This window comes from Mchenga conophoros, linkage group LG19 (genome assembly GCF_057382185.1).
Source record: "Mchenga conophoros isolate Kocher_MC1m ecotype Shallow Benthic linkage group LG19, M_conophoros_male_GT1.1, whole genome shotgun sequence".
Taxonomy (NCBI): domain Eukaryota; kingdom Metazoa; phylum Chordata; class Actinopteri; order Cichliformes; family Cichlidae; genus Mchenga; species Mchenga conophoros.
In genome coordinates this window covers 4,552,757-4,576,268 of record NC_140544.1, presented here as the reverse complement: position 1 = coordinate 4,576,268, position 23,512 = coordinate 4,552,757, and the positions used below count along the sequence as shown (strand labels likewise).

The 23,512-nt window shown below is 40.7% G+C and overlaps 1 protein-coding gene across 1 annotated transcript in view; it reads left to right on the top strand.

Moving 5' to 3' along the window:
• The window catches only part of akap6 (A kinase (PRKA) anchor protein 6), a 230,224-nt gene extending 207,315 nt beyond the window's left edge, over positions 1-22,909 (top strand). Inside the window, exons 20-23 of the mRNA XM_085258340.1 lie at positions 5,796-8,693; positions 9,502-10,785; positions 15,723-15,809; positions 18,667-22,909. Of these exons, the coding sequence (XP_085114466.1) occupies positions 5,796-8,693; positions 9,502-10,785; positions 15,723-15,809; positions 18,667-18,711 (4,314 nt within the window). The 3' untranslated portion in view covers positions 18,712-22,909. The remainder of the gene's footprint in view (positions 1-5,795; positions 8,694-9,501; positions 10,786-15,722; positions 15,810-18,666) is intronic.
• The last annotated feature ends 603 nt before the right edge of the window (positions 22,910-23,512 follow it).

Genomic DNA, 23,512 nt, shown 5'->3' with positions numbered 1-23,512 from the left:
TGTTATTTGTCGATGCTTTTTCTCGTGTTGCATGGATAAAAGCTTCTAGTTGAATTGTATTTATTTTGCCCTTTCATACTCATCAGTGAGCCGCAGTATTGTGTTTGTATTAAGACCACACTCTCTAATCGTGTTGAAGAGTCAGAGTTGAGCGCACTCTTACTTTGTATCACTTGCAAAGAAAATATGGAGAATCTGTCTAATTCTGCTTTACATGTGCTGCTGGAGGTCACACTCTGCCTTTCTCTCTCTCTCTCTCTCTCTCACTTTTGTAAATTCACACACAAAGGACACACACACACATATTGTAGAGGAGGAGAAGACAAATAACGGAGGCCAGACACTCTGACCTCGCTGCTGGCTGGAGAGTAATTTCACTTCTAGTGGAGATGAGAGAGGAATAAAGAGAAAGAGAGAAGCAAAAAAGAGGGAAGGGGAGGAAACCCGAGAATGAACCAGAGAAGCATATATGTGGGTGGTATAGTTTATAAATGAACACTTCTGCCCCATGATAAAATGACTGTCCGCTTCTGGTTTCCGTGTGCACGCATCCCTGTGTGGATTTTTGAGAGAGGGTTTGTGTAAATGAGTCCGCTCGCCTGCCTGCAAATGACTGCAGGAATGCGTGGCTCAGATTTTAAGTACAGTGTAATGACTGAGAAAGGAGATCAGCTTGTGCAAGTTATTGTACCAACACACAAATGACAAAGAGAAACTTGTGTTTGGTGGTAGAGTTTCTTTTAACAGCTGAAGTAAACTGAAATTGGTGTATTTTTATTACTAAAGCTATTAATTGATGTTAGTGCTTTACAACCAACCATGTTATTTATCAAAGAAAACATCAAAAGAGTCGTTACTTCCTGAGAAAAGTCACTATTTCTGTTTTACTAATCATCTTTTCACACATATTTCTGTATTATACTTTTTTCTAGCTGTTTTTTAGGTGTATAGTGCACAATCTCATCTTACTTTTTATTCTTCTTTAACTTAACTGTAGCATCAGTGATAAAACCTTTATAACATACCAGAAGAAATGAAAATCATCAGTGTTTCTCTGTCTTAGCACAACAGAAAATACAAGTTGTATAACAGAGTGTTAGTGGATGCTAGAGGAAAGCTTGGGGAAATTAGAGTTCATTCTTTGAGGACTGTGAAATGAAAATACAAGGTGAATTTCTTGGCAATCAAGCTTGGTGATGAGTGGATTACTATGGCGTTATGTTTGTGCCACAAAACCAGCCAATCACAGACTTGGATGCAAAAAAATCTGATTGGCTGTTCTGGTCTCCAATCAGCTCGAAATGACGAAATGCAATATCCCAGAATGCATTTCGTCCAAAACTCAAACGAGGCAGTGGCACGCTTTTTGTGACCCATTAAGAGTAATATTTCAAACTCCGCCACTCTGCGTTCCTCTGCCACTGCCTCGTTTGAGCTTAGGACGAAATGCATTCTGGGATATTGCATTTCGTCATTTCGAGCTGATTGGAGACCAGAACAGTCAATCAGATTTTTTTGCATTCAAGTCTGTGATTGGCTGGTTTTGTGGCACAAACATAACGGTTTACAGAAAGAGTTGAGCGCGCACGGGCAGAAATGTTGAGAGCGCAAGCAACACATTGCGAGCAAGCGGAAATGCAAAAACAACATGCTTTCACAGTTGCTAGCAGCTGTTGTGAGGCAGTATAAAAGACTATGAAACAGACTAATGTAACTGTCACCTGCAAAACACTTACGTATAATACTACAACAGCCACATGTTAGAAGGCAAACTTCTCCCATCGAGCTTCTCCAGCATTTAGTTTACCATAAGTGAAGGCATCACCACTGTTTGGAAAAGGTTGGACATTGTACATGTGGTTACTCGCATGATGGCAAAACAAGCCAAGAGACATAACCAACACAAGTCTGATATGATTGTAACACGTCAGATCAGTCTGTAGTAAAAAATGCTTTTCTCACTGCTTTTTAGCCAAACATAATTGGCTAGCATGAAGATACGTTTGACCCATTTGGTGTCATCTAAAACCACTTTGCTAAGATTAGTTAAAACCATGTCATTTGGATTTTGAGACATTCTTGGAAGATTTCCTCCCCTTTGTAAAGAACCTCAAAGACATTGGAATCCTTGGCCTCGATAAACACCTCGTAACCTTTAACCCTCTTCAGAAATGACCACTGTTGTCATTTTTCTTTGGAGGTTGGACTGTATTTTATGCCTCTTCCCTCAGAACATGTGATTTTGTTCTAACAGGGTTTTTGTTGTTGAAGTATGAGTCATATTTTCTTCTCTGCATGTTCCATGAGTAGATGTGTGTGTACTGCCGCTCAGAAAGCACATGAAAGATGCTGTTTTATCTCTGATTTAATGTAAATGAGTCTAAATTAAAGCTGCAGGGTGTTTTGGGGATGAGATTTCACAAAGTATACCTGTGCATCTAATGTGATATATGGAAATTATATTTCCGCACAGTTTTCTCACAATTATGAAATATTTTCGAGCAGAGTTATGAGCAACATATGGAGGTTTTCACTCACTGTTTGCAATTACATTCAAAGCAGCCTGTCAGCTCCTCCACTCTGCATGGAGAGGTGATTTATCTGTGCGCTTCTATTCATTTTGAATCAGACCGGTGACGCTGGGCTCCCTGAGTGCTTTGACAACCGGTACAGCAGAGAGCCAGCAGAGATTCAAGCAGCAGCAGCAGCAGCTCCAGGAGGAGCGCAGGCACATGAATAATCACCCAGACACTCCTAGATAGCTCTACTCTCCTTGGGCCTTCCAGCAGATGCTATGCTAACAAATGGGAGCAGTCAAACTAGAGCTAATGGGAAAAAGTTTGCTGTTTTCACCCCGAAAAACACAACACACACACATATTGAACACTGGCAACAATTACATCAGTAAACAGTTTGATCGTGTTCATGTAAATATAATCACAGGAAGGAATGCTGAAAAACCGGCCAGTTTGTAGTAACTAGTTTTTATTTTATTTATTTTATTGATGTCATCATTTCAAGTCTTATTTTTTATTCGTACAGGTAGAAAAAAATAATGGTCGGTATGATGTTTGTCATATTTGGCCTTTAGACTGAATACAAGCACATCTTAATTTATGTGATTATACAGCTTCAAAGTTTTGTGGTGTGGTAGTGTATTGATTTGTTTAGGCTTAAGCTTAGTGTTGCCTGGATGTATTTGCATCCATTTCATTGGGTTTGTTTACAAGTCTGTCATTGTTTTCACCTCTGATTATGTTTCATGTCATTTCATTTTGGACATTATCCAGTGTTATTTTTATTTGCTTTACCCTTTTCGTTTTTAAAGCTAAAATGACCTTGATGAATATAAGAGGAGAATATTTCCTGTGAAAATTAGCTGTTGTGTGTATAATTCAAATACAGCTTGACAAATACTAATATAAGAAGAAAGATGAGCAAATAAATACATTTTGATTGGGTAAATTTGTGAAAAGATTCAGTCTGACACACATATGTAGCATAAAATTAAAATCTTTTTGAATAAATAATAACAAACAGAACTTACTTACTTTTTTTTTACTTCCAAAATTAATAAAAATAAAATAGAAATGTACAGAAAATGTCTTCAGTTTTAGCCTCTGGCAATTTGGTGTCTTGGCTTTGTTGTAGATGGGACAGTGTTTTTATTGTAATACAGTTTCTGAACTTACATTTTGCTCCTGAGAAACAGCACACATATAGTATTAAAACAGACAAGTAGCCAAAAACTAAATGTTGAAACTAAATCTGAACTGAGCTGAAAATACAAGTCATGAGAAATGGGAGCGATTAAAGAGGACAACCTTGTCATGTTGTGCAAGTATTTGTGTAAATAACTACCAAAGTTTGACTGGTTATTGATGCTTGGTTTGCAATCTCTCACTCTGCCAGGTTCCCAGCAACACTTTACAGTCATTTGCTGCTTTAAGAAATATGTTTTTAAGGATACTGTGAGTGCTGGACACCGATAGTCCCCACGCTCCTCTGTCTGTGGTCATATAAATACCCACAATCCAGCTATAAACTGTTGTAAAATTATAGAAATGAGATGAATTACAGATATAAATTATGTACAAGGTTTTCGTGGGTCATCAAATCCCCGATTTGATTGGATTAGGCTGATTGATAGCCTTTCCTCTCAGCGCTGAATGTGTTTTTGAATGCGTCTACAGTGGCAAAACCCAGTTCAGTCATTACCCCCATCTCCCTTATCAGCACAAGGGGAATAAACACAAATCTAATAGAAATTCATTATACAGAGACATATCCACACACACTCACTCGCACACGCACGCAGAGCCAACTAGTTTATTAGATTAATAGGCTATGAATGGCTAATACGAATTACCCCCCTCTCTTGTTAACGAGACGCGGAGCAATTTGTATAATTATGTCTGTGGAAGAGAAGAATTCCTGTGTCTAAGCATATTTTTAGACAGCCGAGCTTTCTGAAGGCTTTTGATTACGTATTTACTTTGGGGTTTTCAGCCTGGTGCTCTTTCTCTCAGAAGTCGTTTTTGAATAATTCATCGCTTTGTTCCAGAGTGGAATAATTTGTGTTGAGATTTATGAGCAATTGCTTTGGGGTGGGCTGATTTCACTCTTCTTTCTTTTTTTTTTTTAAAATGATCACAGAACATGTTCTGTCAGTGTGTCTCTTTCAAGCAGAGGCCTGAGTCGAGACGGCGTTCTCACGAGGGACGCGGGATTAGCGACGCGTCTTTTTAAAGAGTTTTGTGCCAAAACAAGATACAACATCCAAAATGACACGACTTATATTCCCATCGTGTTTGATAGCACAACTTAAAACATTTATGTGCTTTGAATCATAACTGAGAACCCCTTTTCTTAAAGGAAAGCAACACTGTATGTCTTTAAGCTCTCTTTGAAATTTCCTAGGTGTTATTAAAACAACATGTAATCGGGGCGAGTGCTCCACAGGTTAAATGACATTTGCGCCAAGTTCATGGATTTAGGACTCAGTAATTGCAAAAAACCCAACATTCTGAAGATGGAGTTCACAGCATCAAACGATTAATGAAACAGTCTTTTATTCATTTTTATGTGTTAAGATTTATTTAACCTTTTAACACCAACAAGGTCACTGGAGAACCACTTATGGTATTTTAGCTATGCGTATTTTCAGAAACTAGGAGATTCTACCTTTAAAATTACATTTTTATCCATGTAAGGGAGTAAATGTATAAAACATCACATGTTAATCCTTCCTTTTAAGCCACATTTCTTCTGATTGGTTGCACCTTGTAAATAAGCTTTGAACAGCAGGTGAGTGCGGCTGCTGTGCTCACAACCAAAGCTGTGTGCTTGAGATGCCCGTATTCGGGGTACCCTTCTCTGTGTCATCACACAGAGCAAAGAGTTGTCTGAAATTGAGTGTTAAGGGCAGGATGAGTTTTCAGAAGTTCAAAATGGATTTGTTGCCTTCCTGTATTTGAGCTGTGAAAACACTGATGCAATGATATATTTGGCATGAATAAAATTCTATAATTTGAAATATTTCCCCTCCATTGTTTGGGGGTTTAATTGAGTACACGTGTTTCTTATTTTCCTTATTTGCCTGGCTTTTTGGTTGTTGTCTTTGGACTAAGTTACTTGTTTGTTTTCCTTTCTCCATCATGTTGTATGTTGTGTCTGATTGCGAACTTTATTAAACATAACACAGCTTCTTGATTTCTGCATCTGAGTGAATTTCTCTAAAACCTCACTGACCAGTTACAAATGTTGTCTTGTGTTTCCTTTCATTTTGTCTGCAGGTTCCTGGGAACTTTTTGGAACCAGGTTTGGTGGACCTTCACCAAATCAGCCCAGTGTCAGCTGGTCCAGTAGCACCAGTGCAGGATGATTCATGGGAATGGGATGAAACAGATATGACAATCACAGAAGCAGAGCCACAAGCTATACCAGAACCTGACCTTACACAAAACCTCCCCACAGAACCAAATCTGCCTTCTGAAGCTGTTCTGCCCAATAAAAACCCCCCTGACACGAGTAGAACACCTGTCCCCGCTACTGAGTGTACTGAGATTATGTCGAATACTAGAGGTGGATCATCAGTGGAGGTTCAGCACAATATGACCTCCCAAACCTCACCCCCTAACAACAATAATGTCTACCAAGTATATAGCCTCCACAATATTGAATTATACAGACAGCCTCAGTTTCCTCACACTTCATCCTTATTGCAAAAAACCAAGTCAGGAAAAAGGAAACAGCAAGTGCTGCAGAAGAGCTTGAGTAAGGATTCCTCCTTCTCTTCCATCGAATCCCTCCCAGATCTCCTGGGAGGTTTGATGTCAAGAAGATGCCGAGATGGAGAGAGTGAGGGTGGAAGAGGGAGCGGCCAGTCCTCAAACAGTCGTCGGTCTGAGTGCGAAAGCGGGATTGTTAGTGACACAGGAGACACAGAGACAACAATAGCCAACTTTGAAATCCCAGGAGAGGAAAAAGGTGTGGGTAAAGAAGAGGAGGAGGAAAGTGAGCAGGAGAAGAGGTCGAGGAGGAGCGAAACCAAAAGAAACAGAGAGGAGGAGAAGAAGAGGAGACACAGGAGGGGAGGTGGAGAGGCTGTTGAAATCCTAATTAACGGACGTGGCATCCTGACACCTGCGGATTCTGACTCTGATTTTGAGGTGGGGGGACTTGCTGTTGACTTCTCAAAGTCTTTCTTGTCCCACAGTGATCTCGCTGACTTCACCACTCAACAGTACCATGGTTTGGAAACTCCTCCTGTCCTCAGCCGCCGGGCATCAAGTCCAGTTTTATCTCAGGGCTCCTCTCTAGAGTCCCTTCTGGCTCCAGGTGTGGAGTTATTCCCCTCCAAAGACCCACTGCATCGTAGCGCCTCTCTGGAGACTGGCCTAGTCCCATTTCACAGTATTGATGAAGGAACTGGAGGTAGCCTTGCCAGTCTCGGAGAGCTGGAGAAGGAGCAGAGAAGTGGATATGATGGAGGCCAACAAAGAAAAGAAAACAACACTGAAACTGTGCAAGGGGAACCGTCCCCTGGAGAGCTGAGCCGAAGAACCCTTGATCTCTTGAAACGTCTGGAGAACATCCAGAGTCCTCTTGGGGCAAAAATGACCCGGAGTGTTTCTGACATGACGCTTCGGGGCAGCTCCCCGCAGAGGAGCCCCCTCCCTGCCTCCCCCTCTCTCGGTGGTCGACACGCCCCGCTATCTGGGATTTCATGCTCTTTGTGGAAAGGACCTCCATCGCTGATCAACGAGAGTTCAGCAACAGCATCCCTAACAGAGCTGAGTAGCACTGAGGACTCATCGCTAGGCTCTGAAGATTTTGTCATGCTCAGAAATCAGAGGCACCTCTTGCTGGATCCCACAGTGGCACCCAATGCAAACTCTTCTAGGAAGCGCTGCCACGGTAGGAGCAGAGGAGCACAAGGCCTGGATGAAGCCGACGCAACCAGTTTGAGCATGGTTGTGAACGTCTCTTGCACATCAGCCTGCACGGATGAAGATGAGGATGACAGCGACCTCCTGTCTTCCTCCACGCTCACCCTCACAGAGGAGGAGCTCGGCGTTCGGGACGAAGAGGATGAAGAAGGAGAGCGGCTGAGTGGCGCATCCTCAGGTCACGAGGATGTTGAGGATGATGATGAAGAAGAAATGGAGGGCTCTTATGTGCTGGGGCTTGAGTACATGAAAAGAGAGCTCCAAAATTGGATCCGATCTCCTCGTGCCTCCACTTCCTCTTTCTCTAAAACAGAAACAGGCCTCCATGATGAGCTTCAGTGTGGAGCCAACCTGTCCCCTCAGATTAAGGAGTGTTTTTTAAACCACTCAGCTTCAAAATTATTAGATGCCAACAGTGATGGTGGCAACAATAAAGTAAAAACAGGCAAGAGGGGAATGGAGGAGGAGGAGGAGGAGGAGAATAGGAGGAACGCGACAAGAAGCTACATTAGCCAGTTTGTGGATGATGTGGAGAATGGAAATGTGGACCAGAGCTGTCTAAAAGGGAGGGATGAAGATGATGAGCTCCTCCGAGAGGAGTCCAGCATGTTCACCAAGAACGGAGAGTCTCTAAGGGATTCGTACGTGTTTGCCAAAACAGGAGAGCTGGTTCAAGATATTAGCAACTTGGTAGTGATAACAGAATCAAGCGAGACAAAGGAGTCCCCATCCTGTGAGCTGCTCCCTTTCCCATCCAAACGTGCTTCCTCTTTGGTGGGACAGCTTCGGGGAGAGTTGCCCTGCCACAGCTCCTCCCTCCCTTCTCCTCCATCCCTCTCCCCAGTGGAGGACTGCAAATCCCACGATGCTTTGCACAACAGCAGGTCGGTAGCCAGCAGAAGGAAGGCCATCACCATTCAGGAAAAGTTCAGATTCTCATCTTTTGTGACAGAGGAGACGAGGAGGGAAGTCAGAGACAAAGATTCGTCCTTGCTCCCCAAAAAAGGGCACAACTCTCACTCCTCCTGCTGCAAGCACCTTCCCTGCCCCTCTTCCCTCCATCCACCTTGTATAGAAGAAAGCAAGAAGGAGAACGTGCATGATTTTGTGATGGAGATTATTGACATGACCTCACTGGCCCTGAAAAGCAAAGAGAACCAGACTGAGGAACCGAGCCAGACTGAGACCAATGGGTCCATTCCAGACCAAGGTTCTGCATCATTAGCACAGATCAGAGACAAGGTAGAGTATTAATGATAGGCATATGCACATATTGCACCGCAACATGAAAATAAAAACGATTTCAAACAGAACTCAAAAATTATTTGGTGTGGCTGAAAACTTTAACACTAAACGAATCAAATTATTTCTGAGCTGGAGCATCCGAGGTCCTGTTTGACTTTGTATATTCTGTATATTTGTTGGACAAATTAATCCAAAAGTATCAAAAGTTATCTCAGTCGATTGGTTCACTGAATTGGACTAATTCAATAAATCGCATCACAGATCATAACTTTTCAGATTTAATGACTAATTTCTTTGGTATCTTTTGCAAGTGAAGTAATCTAAAAGCTAATCAGTTTTCAGTCTTCATGTTATTTCTGAAAGGAAAAAAGAAATCAGGCAGAAAAGTTTTACTTCCCCCCATGCAAAAAGTGCCTGAGTGTAAAATATGAATATGTAAATCAAGATTTGATGGTTTAGTAATTATGGTAGGTATCTTAAATTAGAAATAATACAAAATAACATTACAAAAAAGTCATTTCAAAACAAATAAGATGCTATTGATAAAAGCGCTAAAGGTTATTCTTATTTCTATCCTTCGTGTTCAGAATCTAAATGAATATTTAGCAGTTGATTCTATTTGTTATCATTTTTGCCCACAATCAAATAAAATTTTAAACCAAGTCAGCATCATTTAAACAAAAGGAACTCATACAGTCAGCTGACAGAGCTCTACTATAAGTGAAGCACATTTTATCCTTAATTCCAAACCTTACGAGCAGACAACAAAAGGCAACACAAAAACTTCTCCTTCCTCTCCCTTCAGGTGCTCGAACACTCCCACAGGCCCCTCCACCTTAAGAAGGGAGACTTCTACTCCTACCTGTCTCTCTCTTCCCATGACAGCGACTGCGGCGAGGTCAGTCAGTGCACAGAGGACAAGAGCTCCACCCCAGCACCCTACAGCATCCCGTCATACGTCACGCCAACGCAAGGCCTCCACAGCCCGAGCCCTGAGCTGTTCACAAGCACCAGACAGCAAATTTCAGCGTCTCCCGGCCTCGGAACCAAAAACAAAGTCTGCGCTCTTGATCTAAAGTCTGCTGACAGTGAAACTTACTGTGCTGCTGATGGTACCCATGAAGAGCAAACTAACCCCTCTCTGTCTCTGCCCCCCAGCCCTGACATCAGGGAAGAGGTGACTCTGTTTGAAGCCTGTACAGAGGAGGTTTATCTAGGCCCGCCTCTCTGCTACAGCATGGTTCTCACCAAGAAACCATGGCACTTCTTTCTGAAGGAGAATTTTGAGTCCCCCCTGTCATTTGGCTATGAAATGAATGACAGCGTACCTTCGCTGTCTTGCTTAAACAACAATTTTCAGTCTACGTCCGACGACGGGCCCAATTCTCCAGCAGATGACAGTCTGGGTTACCTGTCTCTCTCTAAGCAGACAGTACTGGCGAAAAACCAGGATCAACTATATTTCCAAAGAACAAGTCCAGCAGAGGACACACAGAGCTCTTCCTCTACTTTCCTGGAGCCTTGTTACAGCTCATGTTCCACCTCCCCACCCTCAACAAGCGACGCCACCTCCCTCCAGGGGCCTGGCTCCAAACCAAAAGACTACCTTTCCTCTCTTCTTCCTCTTCCTGTGTCCTCCGGCACAGAGGAAGAGAAACGAGGTGAGCACCCATACCTCCTCTGTGATGTTGCTGGAGGAGAAGTCGCGGCCGCTGCGAGTGTCAGCACGCCGCAGGAGGAGAGAAGTCGTAATGAGGGGCCTCCTTATCTTAATCCCCGGGCGCGTGTCGCCCCGATAGACTCCTCCGCAGCCGAATGTTTGGCAGATACTAAAACGCTTGAATCCAATATGGGCGCCGTAATGACCAAGATAAGTGTCTGCAGCTCCGCTACAAATCCCTCAAAAGAGCCAGCCACCACCGCCACGCGTATTAATCCCAAAATTAACTGCTTGGCGATGAGAGAAGCAGATAGGGGAGAGGGGGAGAGGCAAGGGGAGGTGGATACTCAGTGGGTGAAGTCAGAGGAGAAGGGGAGGAGAGGACGGAGGAGCTCGCAGCAGGAAGCGAAGACTGCGACAGCGAAGCAGGTTAGTGCTCCATGTATTAGCCTGATGTGCTATCTCAGGACATTATACGGGGCCTTGATACTTGACTTTACCTCTCTACTCCAAGTATTAGTCCAAGCCCCTCAATGGGCATGAATGTAATGAGGCCAGTATGTGTTTCTTTCATTTCCATTTCTGAGGCTGGACAGACATGCCAGGTGTTGATATGTGTGACCTGCCCTCTCCTCCTCCCTTTTCCCTTTATCCTCCTTATCCTTCCTCTTACTTTTCTTCACTAGACACTCGTATTTGCATTCTTTTCCTTTTTTTTGCCTGCTTTCTTTTTTGCTACACTTCTTTCCACACCTTTCTTTTAGTTTTTTTCACTTAATCTTTCTGTACTCTATTTCTATTTGTTATTTCTCATCCAATGCTCATCTCCTCTCCAGTGCACTTCATTTCCACCTATGTTATCCTCCCCCATTCTCTTGTGTTTTCTTCTTCCATGTTCCCTCTCTCCCAGTTATCCTTTTCTCGCCATCTTCCTCACCTTCTCACCTGTCCTCCATCCCCTGTTCTCCTTTCTCTCTTCATTTGTTCTTCCTTTCCTCCTGCAAATATCTTTCCTGTCTTCCCCTCCTCTATGCCTTCTGCTCTTAGCGCTTCTTCTTATCCTCTCTGCTCCCCTGCTTCATCCTTCTCTCTTCCCTCTGGCGTTAATGGAAGGGGGATTTGCAGACTTCTCAGTTTTTTAGTTAAAAGGTTAAGGTCCACAGAACAACATCAGCATAATTACTATCAGTCAGATTTCATTAGGATTCATCAGCTAAGAGCTTTCCTTTCCCGCAGTGATCATTCAATTCATTTCATCGCTGAATTAGCCTGTTTGTGCTCTTTTTAAGTCTTCTATTTCTTTATGCAAATGAGTACGCGATTTTCTTTTTACCGTCTCTGCAACCTTGCTAGTTCCCCTCTTTATCAGCGTTGTCGCTTTTTAAAAGAACAACAGCCAGCTGAAGAGTTTGTTTCATTTTTAAACTAGTTTGTAGTTGGTTTTCATGCAATCGTTTCTGTATCCTGCACGTAGTCACCACTACTGGTGCCTCGAGGCACCAGTAAACACCCAGTATACTGGTGCACCATACACACCATACACCATACACACACCCAGTACTGGTCCTGTTTGAGAAAAAACTTCCATTACAGCTTTTTCTTCTAAGGAGGCAGGACAGTTGGTGTAAGTTGCAAATCTGTTAAGCAAAAGATCACGGTTTCCTAGGTTTGGGTTTTTCACTTCACTGCCTTTTTGGTCTTGCTTTTACGCACTCTTTAGGTTTAGGCATCAGCGCTACTTGTTTAGAACTGGAAAAGGTTGTGGTTTAGGGGAAAATACACACTGTGACTAAATTAATTTTGTATAGTGAAAAATGATGCTTGAACTTAATCAGTGCATTAAACTATGATACCAAGAGGCTATAACCAGGCTTCCGCACGTGATGAGTTCGGAAAGAGATCGTGTCACAGTGTGTCACAGTATTGAACCCAAGGAAACCTCGAGTGTACAGGGAGTGCAGAATTATTAGGCAAGTTGTATTTTTGAGGAATAATTGTATTATTGAACAACAACCATGTTCTCAATGAACCCAAAAAACTCATTAATATCAAAGCTGAATGTTTTTGGAAGTAGTTTTTAGTTTGTTTTTAGTTTTAGCTATTTTAGGGGGATATCTGTGTGTGCAGGTGACTATTACTGTGCATAATTATTAGGCAACTTAACAAAAAACAAATATATACCCATTTCAATTATTTATTTTTACCAGTGAAACCAATATAACATCTCCACATTCACAAATATACATTTCTGACATTCAAAAACAAAACAAAAACAAATCAGTGACCAATATAGCCACCTTTCTTTGCAAGGACACTCAAAAGCCTGCCATCCATGGATTCTGTCAGTGTTTTGATCTGTTCACCATCAACATTGCGTGCAGCAGCAACCACAGCCTCCCAGACACTGTTCAGAGAGGTGTACTGTTTTCCCTCCTTGTAAATCTCACATTTGATGATGGACCACAGGTTCTCAATGGGGTCCAGATCAGGTGAACAAGGTGGCCATGTCATTAGTTTTTCTTCTTTTATACCCTTTCTTGCCAGCCACGCTGTGGAGTACTTGGACGCGTGTGATGGAGCATTGTCCTGCATGAAAATCATGTTTTTCTTGAAGGATGCAGACTTCTTCCTGTACCACTGCTTGAAGAAGGTGTCTTCCAGAAACTGGCAGTAGGACTGGGAGTTGAGCTTGACTCCATCCTCAACCCGAAAAGGCCCCACAAGCTCATCTTTGATGATACCAGCCCAAACCAGTACTCCACCTCCACCTTGCTGGCGTCTGAGTCGGACTGGAGCTCTCTGCCCTTTACCAATCCCGCCACGGGCCCATCCATCTGGCCCATCAAGACTCACTCTCATTTCATCAGTCCATAAAACCTTAGAAAAATCAGTCTTGAGATATTTCTTGGCCCAGTCTTGACGTTTCAGCTTGTGTGTCTTGTTCAGTGGTGGTCGTCTTTCAGCCTTTCTTACCTTGGCCATGTCTCTGAGTATTGCACACCTTGTGCTTTTGGGCACTCCAGTGATGTTGCAGCTCTGAAATATGGCCAAACTGGTGGCAAGTGGCATCTTAGCAGCTGCACGCTTGACTTTTCTCAGTTCATGGGCAGTTATTTTGCACCTTGGTTTTTCCACACGCTTCTTGCGACCCTGTTGACTATTTTGAATGAAACGCTTGATTGTTCGATGATCACGCTTCAGAAGCTTTGCAATTTTGAGACTGCTGCATCCCTCTGCAAGATATCTCACCATTTTTGACTTTTCTGAGCCTGTCAAGTCCTTCTTTTGACCCATTTTGCCAAAGGAAAGGAAGTTGCCTAATAATTATGCACACCTGATATAGGGTGTTGATGTCATTAGACCACACCCCTTCTCATCACAGAGATGCACATCACCTAATATGCTTAATTGGTAGTAGGCTTTCGAGCCTATACAGCTTGGAGTAAGACAACATGCATAAAGAGGATGATGTGGACAAAATACTCATTTGCCTAATAATTCTGCACTCCCTGTATATGTCTTTAGCATGAATTCCAGTTAGCTAGCTTTTTAACTTGTAGGTGAGCTGACTGGGAGCAAGACAGAATAAAACACTGGCATTGCTCTTGGTTGTAAAATGAATCTAATGTGGAAATGCCTAAAAAGAATTTTTCTGAAGGCTGCCAGGTGGAGATGGTTGTGGTTGCAAGAAGACTTCTGATAAATAGAAGTATGGAAGTAGGACGAAGGAAGGAAAACAGCTTTCTGACATGCTCTCTGTGAATGCTTGCTTTCTGAATTCATGCATTCTCTCATGGTACATCATGCTGAGTAAAAAAATAAGTCTTAGTCATACAGTGTGTCAAAAAAGAGGATTATCTCTCATTGGCTAATGACTGGTTAATCAGTAGTCATTAGAAAATGAGCGTGCAGATTCACAGTCAGGCCCCATCCTTCTCATTACACCCGTTATTTTAGTTTAGTCTGGTTTAGTTTTGGCAACTAATCTGGCAATGGTAGAAAGACTCAACTCAAGTCTTAATAGCAGTAGCTATGTTAAGCTTTTATACTGTCTGAAACTGGTAGCAAACAAATTAACAGCTAACCTTCCCAATAGTCCATATTGCTTCTAGCTTCCAGCACCACCATATTTAACCGAGTATCAACATTCTTCCAAACATTTGGCATGCTTTGTTAGCATTAAGTTTAAATCTCTGTAACAATGAGTAAGTTTTGTCTTTTACAGCTTTCCTGACAATAATGGCTGGAAAATCACCCTTTAGGAGATCAGAGACAGAGGCGTTTACTTGTTTGTGTCAGATCCCTATAGTAATAGCCAACTTACTTCTTTTTATTATGGAAATGTGACTTAATTAACAGCTGAAATGAAAGTGAAGTAGGGCTTTGGGCAATTACAGTGGGAATTCAACATGCAAATCTGGCAGTACTGTGACCTTTACCAAATCAAATGCACAAATATCTAAAAGAGATGTAGCACAGCAGGCCAACTACTATGAAAAAGGTACTAAAAGAAGAACAAAAACTAAGGAATTTTTCATTTTTTGTCAGAAATATTACATTAAAATGATTTATATTAGTTTTTCATGGATATAATTATTAGTTTGTGAGATTTATTCTCAGTATTTTTCATTATTTAACTTTTGCTTTCTTTGTTGATTATAAAACTATTTGATTGTAGCTTTCCTTTTGTGTTTTTGAATATTTATTTTTCTCAGTTGTTAACAGAATCACCAGACCTGCAGCAGCCGTTTTGTCCTGGTTTAGCGTTCTCATTAGTTTTTCATTTATTAAAATAGCAGCAAACAGATGAAGGAAAGAAAAAGCAAAAGTGGGGGTAGATGCGCCTCTGCTAGCTTATGTAAGCGGAACTGTATGCATATGTGTATCTGTGTTTGTGTGCATGACTTCCTGGTATTGTTATAAGTATGTGGAGGAATAATAGCTACCCAAGTATTACAAAGCGATTAGTTGCGAACCAATTAAGAGAGCGTAGTGAAGTGGGGGAGAGAATTGTTTTCGGCCTGATGCTCATTGTTTTAATTTGTAACTTTTCATCAGTTTGGGCTCAAAGAAAGTGCAAGCCGATTAGGAAACAAAGACAAACAACATTTCAGGCTGATAATGCTGTTTTGATTTATTCTTCTCTCCCTTCTCGTTTGTCTCTCTCTTTACTCACTTTTTAGCCATACATCGCAACTCCCTACCGTCTCTTTCTCACTGTTGAAACAATGAAACAAAAATGACTGAACAATTTTTCCCATCTTTTCTTCCTCTCTTTATCTACTTTGTTCTTTAATTTGATTTAGGTATTTGTTTCAATGTTCCTAATTTTTCCACAACGCTCTGTTTCTCTTTTTCTCTATTAGGGGAGCTCTCAGTTAAGTGCCAGGACAGCCCAGGGGCGGAGCCAAGCCTCAGTGAGACAGCCCACCTACAGGACGGGTACCATCAGGGTAGGTTAAGACACGGGAAAAGAAGTCACATATGGTGTTACAGCATTTTCACCATCATTTATCTATCCATCACTGGACACATTTAGACTAGGGATATTGTGTGATTATTGGATTTGGCAGTGCTCTACTCCTGTATTATGTATTGCTGTCACTGCCTACAGAGTCAATCACAGAAAGGCAGAAGCCAAAACAAAGGCTGTTATGATAATGTCTTGTATGGTGAATTTTTGTATACCTGATTTAAATTATAATGAAATGTGCTATATAAATAAAATTGCCATTGCCATTTCCAATTGTATAAGAGCTTAAAGTTATATGTTATTACCCAGCAAACACTGAATAACCGTTGTCTTGTTATGACATATAGTCATTGAATCGTACTGAATAGATATAAAATGAAAGATGAACCAACACCAGAATTATTTCCTGCTATCTCTTTATTTATCAGAATAAAATGAAATTAACACTAAAAGACTTTCTTAACTGGAAGAATCAGAAGAAGACAAACATCTCACCTCATGTGTGACTTAACTTTAACCCCTAATGGCTTTCTTCCACTTATCCTGAGTTAACTCGTTACACATTAAAAAAAGAGCATTCCCGTGTCCATGATGCTGACTTTGCAGCCAGACGATGTCTGCAACGTCAGCACATGCCACAAATGAAATAGAATTTACATGTGCAAAACCAAAAAGTGTTTTTCTTGGTTTATATTATGTGATTATTTGTGAAAATATCTTCTCAAATATGGAGACAACTTGAATGACCAAGTTGTCTCTACATTACTCATCTCAGTTAGAGCTCATTCGTTTGTGTTTTGTGAATTCAGGTTCAGGCTGTAACCCTAATGATGGGAGTTTTAATGGCTTTCACATAAATGATGCAAATTGAAATACTGTAATAGTCACCTCACATGTGTCGTAATGTCTTGTTAATAACTATAAATTTTATAAACTAACTGTGGCTGTTCTGCATTATGCTGGGTCCACACAAAACAGTGAATTTATTTTGCTTTCATCTTACTCTTTCTTTTTAAAATCAAATCAAACCAGAAAGCTGCAGAACAAGAACAAAAGCCATCACTGACACAATCTGTGTGTGTGTGTGTGTGTGTGTGTGTGTGTGTGTGTGTGTGTGTATATCTGTGACTGTGTATGTGTGTGTGCGCCTGTGTGTGTAAGAGAGAAAGAGATGTGGCCACCCTATGGGTGCCTCCAGGGCTAAGCAAACCCTACTGCCCCCATACTCTAAACACACAAACATGCACATGCACACACCCCTGAGGGCAGGGCATAAGAGTCCAGGTAGAAGCTCTGACAGCTCAACATCTGCAGGTTAGACAGACATGTTGTACACACATGCACACACGCGCACACACAAATGTGCATGCACAGACTTATCAAGAGGGCAAACCCACATACACAACAAAATGAAAGAGCAAAATCAAGCTTAGTGAGCACACACACTGCATGTAACACCATGACAAAAGGACACACAAACACTTACATACACACATCATACCAGCGATGTGTACAGCTGGTCCTGACCCCCATGGCGTGGCCCAGTCTAGCCCACCTGTTCACACGCACACACACACACACACACACACTGCACACACAGACACAGGTGCAATTAAAGCAATCCTGAATGCGACTCATGATGTGCTCTGTGACCCAGACAGCAGAAGGTCTGCAGCAAAACACACAGGAGCGAGAGGGTGTGTGTGTGTGTGTGTGTGTGTGTGTGTGTGTGTGTGTGTGTGTGTGTGTGTGTGTGTGTGTGTGTGTTTGAAAGTGTGTTCAGGCTTCATCGCTTACTCATGTTTGGAAAGTTTCATCACAAAGAAGACTGGACGAAGCTGAATATCGATACACACCTTATGTACATGGAATGAATAGAGAGCGCTGCTGAATGTATAAAACATCAAATTATTCAATACGATTCATGCTGTAAAAGAACAACTGAAAAAATGTAATATATTCAGCATTTAATAGATTCACAACAAAAAGCAAATAAGAGGGAAAAATGATCTGATGTGGAAAAGCATATCTTCAGAAAGAGCGTAGATTCTAAAGGTTTCATTTCAAATGCATATTACAGCTTTAAAATGCACAGTAACACTTGTGTCTCAGCTGGCTGAATTCATCTTGAGTAATCTTTTGGTAATATGAAAAAAGGCATTTATTGAACTTTTTTCCCACGGTGGATTGATCTACATTAACTACAGTCATATTTTGTTGGCTGGACTGTGTATGTCAGACTGAGTACAGGCTTTGTTTGGTTTTGTTTTATTCATTAGATTTTTTTTTAATTGTAACAACCTCACCAGATTCCTGTATGCTGACAAAGTAAAATCGAAAGTTCAAGATGTCCTGGTCAGGATAATCTTGCTTTTAAAAAGGGGGTCATTTGGACTGCTTTCAGCAATACCATAGATGTTATTTTGAGATCTTTCAGTACAAGTCTTGCTCTGGCTTCCAACTTGAGTGTTCATGTTCACAAAATTGGCAAAGTGTGTCAAATCAGGCAAATGGAAAGAGTCTTGGTGTGGTGAAAAAAACTCCAGCTGAACGGTGGCACACAGTTTGTTTGAGATCCAAGTTGATTGTCTCAACTAGTGGCAAAGTCACCATAAGCAAGGAAACCAAAGCAGTGATGAAGCAGAAGTTGATGCTTCCTCTCAAAGCTTTCTTGACGTGCCCAAAAAGATGACCTCGATCAGCCAAATTGATTGGCAGTGTCAGGCAGCATGAACGGTATAAACACTATGAACTGCTTAAAGGGAGTGACTAATATGTTGTGTTTTCATCAGCTTTGCTCTAACAAACCTACTCTTTCTGTCCATCCATTCATCCAGAGACCAGCCGTGTTGGGAGCAGGAACCTCCAGGATCCAGCAGTAAGCGAGCGCCTTTTGTCTTCTTCATCGGTGAAGTGATCTTACTTCTTAGCCTCATCACTCTGGATGGCCCCTCTCTGTTCCTGGAGCTTTCACATTTATCATCTCTCAGTTCTCACTGTTGCAATTCAAGACTGACTCATTTAATCATTTCAGGGTGACCTACAAATTGATTGTCAACTGATTCTTAGTCGGAGTCTTTGAGTCTTATTTCAGGGTTGAGCTTGTGATTATGCTGCAGCTTTGGGGTTTGGCTGAGCATATTTATGAGTTAATCTGGGCACAGTATATAGAATATGAAAATACGATCATTAGGAGAAAGATGTTAAGAGTTATAAAGAAAGTACTGTAGCAGAATTATGTCCAGCAACAATTTGCAAACTGTTTCAAGGTGACTAAGGGCAGAGAGATATTATATATGGGCCATGACTCATATAATTTCATGTCGTGTCCGTTACATAACACTGGGCTAAAGAGGAAAATACACTGAACAACACAGACTAGCTTTACTGTTTATATGCCGGCAATGCAAAATCAGCCTCATTTTCATTTTGCTATGTTTTGTAGCTTGTTTTGACTAATTTAAAACAATTTAACAGTGCTACCTGAGCTTTTAAACTTTCAATAAGCAGTAAATGTAACTAATGTGAGTTGTTCAGAAATCAGGTGGAATTTACTGTACTTTTTTGAATTTCTTTTCTTGGGGCTAGTTTGTTTTATTTCCTGGAGGCCGGTTTTTCCACAAAGAAAACATGTTAATACACAGAGGTAATCTGGTTCAATTGTTACTGCTAAATTCATGCAATTAATCTAACTGACTCAACATAAAATGGAAAAGGTTAGATATTTAAAAAAAGTTGAAATGATATATAAAACAAAAAAGATATCAAGGGCCAATCAGATTTTTTGGAGTTTGAGAATCAACGCTATAAGAATAGCAGCAGAAAAACAACCATGATGTGGTGATGAGCATAAATCAGTGTGTCACTGTGTAGAGCACTCCACAGAAACATTAATAATAAATTCAACTACAAGTCATTCAAGTCTTCTGTCAGAGGTTCTGGACAGCTGCACATTTTCTGTTCCTGAAAATTATTTGCTACTCGTCAGTTAAGACAAAAGAAGAGAAAATTATCACCGTTTCCAAACAGAAATCACCTAACATGAACAAAACCCGAGGTTGAGTAAATAAAACGAAACAACAGCTCAGTGAAACCTGCATCCTGTCAGGCGTCTTCTGGACATCTATGGCAGCGGTCCCCAACCTTTTTTGCGCCATGGACCGGTTTATGCCCGACAATATTTTCATGGACTGGCCTTTAAAGTGTCGCGGATAAATACAACAAAATAAAACTAGTACCGGTACCGAAAAAAAGAAGATTTATTCATAACACACTTGAAAAGACCCAGGAAAACCGAGTTAACGATAAAAACGATAACAAAATAACTCTGAAAACCGATAAAAACCCTGAAAAACATACATTTCACACCTGAGCCTCAACTCTTGCGGCCCGGTACCGGTCCGAGGCCCGGGGGTTGGGGACCGCTGATCTATGGCAGCTCTGTCAACTGGGCCATGGGTTTGTTTCTTTGGCAGGTATGGCTATGGAAACTTTATTTGACCAATAAGGGGCATAAAGACTAAAAACAAGGGGGCTGAGGGAAACATCTGACTTTTATATAACTGCCTAATTGATTTTTTGCTTCACTTTTTTAATTTCTAAGCAAAAGACCTTGATTCAATTGACCTGAAGTCAAACAAATTGGAGCTCTGATTTTTTTCAGATTTTTCATTTTCTGTTTCTGTTGTCTCACATCACTCATCAAAAGCCTCTGGTTCTATAATATTCTGGAGCTACCTCAGTATTGGTTGTGACACTGTACATCATATCTTTACCAAGTCTGCTTCTTACTGTATCTAAGTTGGTGTTTTCACACTGCAGTTGTAAACACTCTTTTCTTACAGCACACTGCTTACAGTTACATAGCCCAGTGTTTCAGCATGTAACTTCCTAAAAATAACACTTGCTAGATTGTGTAAGTTTTCATAATCTGCTACTGTCCCATGGCCAGTTTCATTAGGTCTGCTCACAGTGGTTGTGGTAGAAGGCCGTCATTGTAGTAGAAACAGCACTAAAATTGAGTTGTGGTGTAAGTTAGTGGATCGCTAAGCCATGGTCCTATAATAAAATAAATTAAACTAAATTTATTTAAGATATCAGGAAAAAAGATTTGGAGGGTGGGAAGAGCTTAATGCTAACAGACATGAAAACACAAGTGATGATAAGAGAAAAAAAATTAAGGGTATGTTAAAAAATATTACAAATATTAACCTCACTAAAACAGCTCTGCTGGCATTAATCTGTTTTGTTAAACTCTTATGATTAAGGTACAAAGAGCACACAAAGTCGTCTTATATTGCATAGAAAAACACAAAAGTGTATTTCGACTGAACAAAGCAATTACTAAGGATGTGTGTGACTAATTAAATATTAAATGTTACCTTTGCTGGTCAGCTTAAGAAATGCCAGTCATTTGAAGTCATTATTGAAATTTAAGTATAAAAGTAAACTGTTAGTTCTAAGATCAACCAGATCCACCAACTGGGGCTACAGTCCCAAAAGACAGCAGCACCCTGCTCTCTGAGCAGTTGTATGCTAGCTGTGTCAGTGTAAACTGGCATATTACCATCAAACAGAGCAATACGTAACCACATTCTGCGTTCTACTGGTTCTCTGTGGATGTTATGCTAACAGAAAATAAAGCTCTTGGTCCCAGCTGTAGTCTTTAGTGCTAGCGCTACTTAGGCTAGCATTGTTAAGGTTAGCTGCACTTGGCAAATGAACCAGACTGGGTGCTTGTTTTGCACAAATTTCAGCAACATTTTCAATACAGTCTGTTAAAGAACTGCGGTTAACTGTTTAAATGGCTCTAAAATACATGTTTGTATCAGAAAAATCAGACAGGTCTTCTAGTATAAATAATTTTCAATAGTCCCCAGGAACATCGCTATTTACTACCTAGAACACAGACTGAAGGAATCGGACACAGTTGAATCCTTCTCATCCGTTTGTAGAGGTCATTCGGATCTGTCTTTATCTAACACTGCTAAATCTTAAGACGTGTCTCCACAAGTACTGAAATGGACAGTACTATTACTTTGGTCAAATGCCTGAAACTGTTACACTTATGACAATTTCACTGAATATGAAGTGCTTACTCCTCATTTGATGTACTGACCAGTTAGTTCTTGGTGAAACTTAGGAAAAGACATAGAAGAGTTGTTCTTGTTTTAATTCCAGCTAGCTGATTATGTCATAGTTCTCAAACACTGTCTTTTTGGGGAGGGAGGTTGTCTGCTTTTGCAGTTAAATGCTGCGACTCATTTTCTCCAGGTTCCCCAAGTCAAGTCTAAAGTATATACCTGTCCAAAGGCAGGTGTATGATAAGTACTGCCTAATTTGGACAGAATTTTCAAGTTCTTTGAGAACTGTCCTGCTTTGCAGACTCATTGAACATACCCTAACTGTGTCTTGTAGGGTAAATTTGTGACGATACTATAGTGAATCCTCGATAGATCTTTCAGTTTGAGGTTGAGCCTGTCTCTTTCAGAACCAGTATAACCTTTCAAAGTGCTGCTTGATAGTCAAACCAAATATGAAAAAAGACAAAATTCTCTGCTGGCATTCATCTATTCAGTGATAGCTGTTTACCACCTTATTAGCTATTTGAGAGTAGCTACATGGTGGTGAAGAAGTCCATTGAATTACATGTGGAATAAAACCTTTCCCCTGTAGAACAGCATTTGCAAACTGAACTAAACCAGGTGTCCAAAAACAAAAGGAACAAAAAACCCAACATTAAAACAAAACGGTATTCTATCTATGCAACACGACCAAAGTTGGTGAGAGCTGAAGTGGTGTTGTGTAGACATTACAGTTTGATCACTGTTGATGGGATGTGTGTTGTATTAATACTGCTGTATGTATTTACACAAATATTGTATCATGTATCATTTTCTTTCTTTCTTTTTTTTTTACCTTCTGGGCGACTCCTGAGATGACGATTAGCAGTGACGCTAGAGTTTGGGATTGGTGCCGAGACAAGTGTGTGTAGGACAATATAGGATTTGAAATCTTTAAAGTATAATTGTGTGCCTTGCTCCACTGTTACTTCTCCTACCTTTTTTTTTTTTTTTTTTTTCAAATAAATACACTGCTTTCCCAGGTAGAAAACATGCAACATGCAAGAAAAAAATGTTTAAAAAAAAGAGAAGAAAAAACAGCAAGGTTCATGTTGAGCTTGTGTATATATGTAAAGGTGTAAACCTTGATGTAAAATGCAAGAGGGGGGAATGCTTGGAGTCTGTGTTTTTCTCTTTATGTGGTCTGTGATGTGAAATATCTTTATTATTAGTACTGCCATAAAGAGCTTGAGTGCATGGTTCCTGCTAACTAAAGCCAACTTAAATAAACTTAATTTATTGGAAAACAATTCTGTGATTTTGTGTTGTGCTTTGTTTATTTTGTTGTTTTTTATCTCTCATTTTGATTAGAGCAGAAATCATGCTGGACCTAATACACAAGTTACTGGTATGTGATTTGATGTAAGTGCTTCAGAAAAGCATCAAAAGTTCAAAAAAGCTCATTCTAGAGAGAGTTGGGAAAACAACCTTGAAGATGTGAAGTTGGTTGGATGAGTGGGGCATTTATGATGCATATTTTCCAATTATTACATAATAACTTCCCATTTCTTTCTTCATTGCATTCTGACACGCTGTTGTCTATCATTTACTACTACTTTCA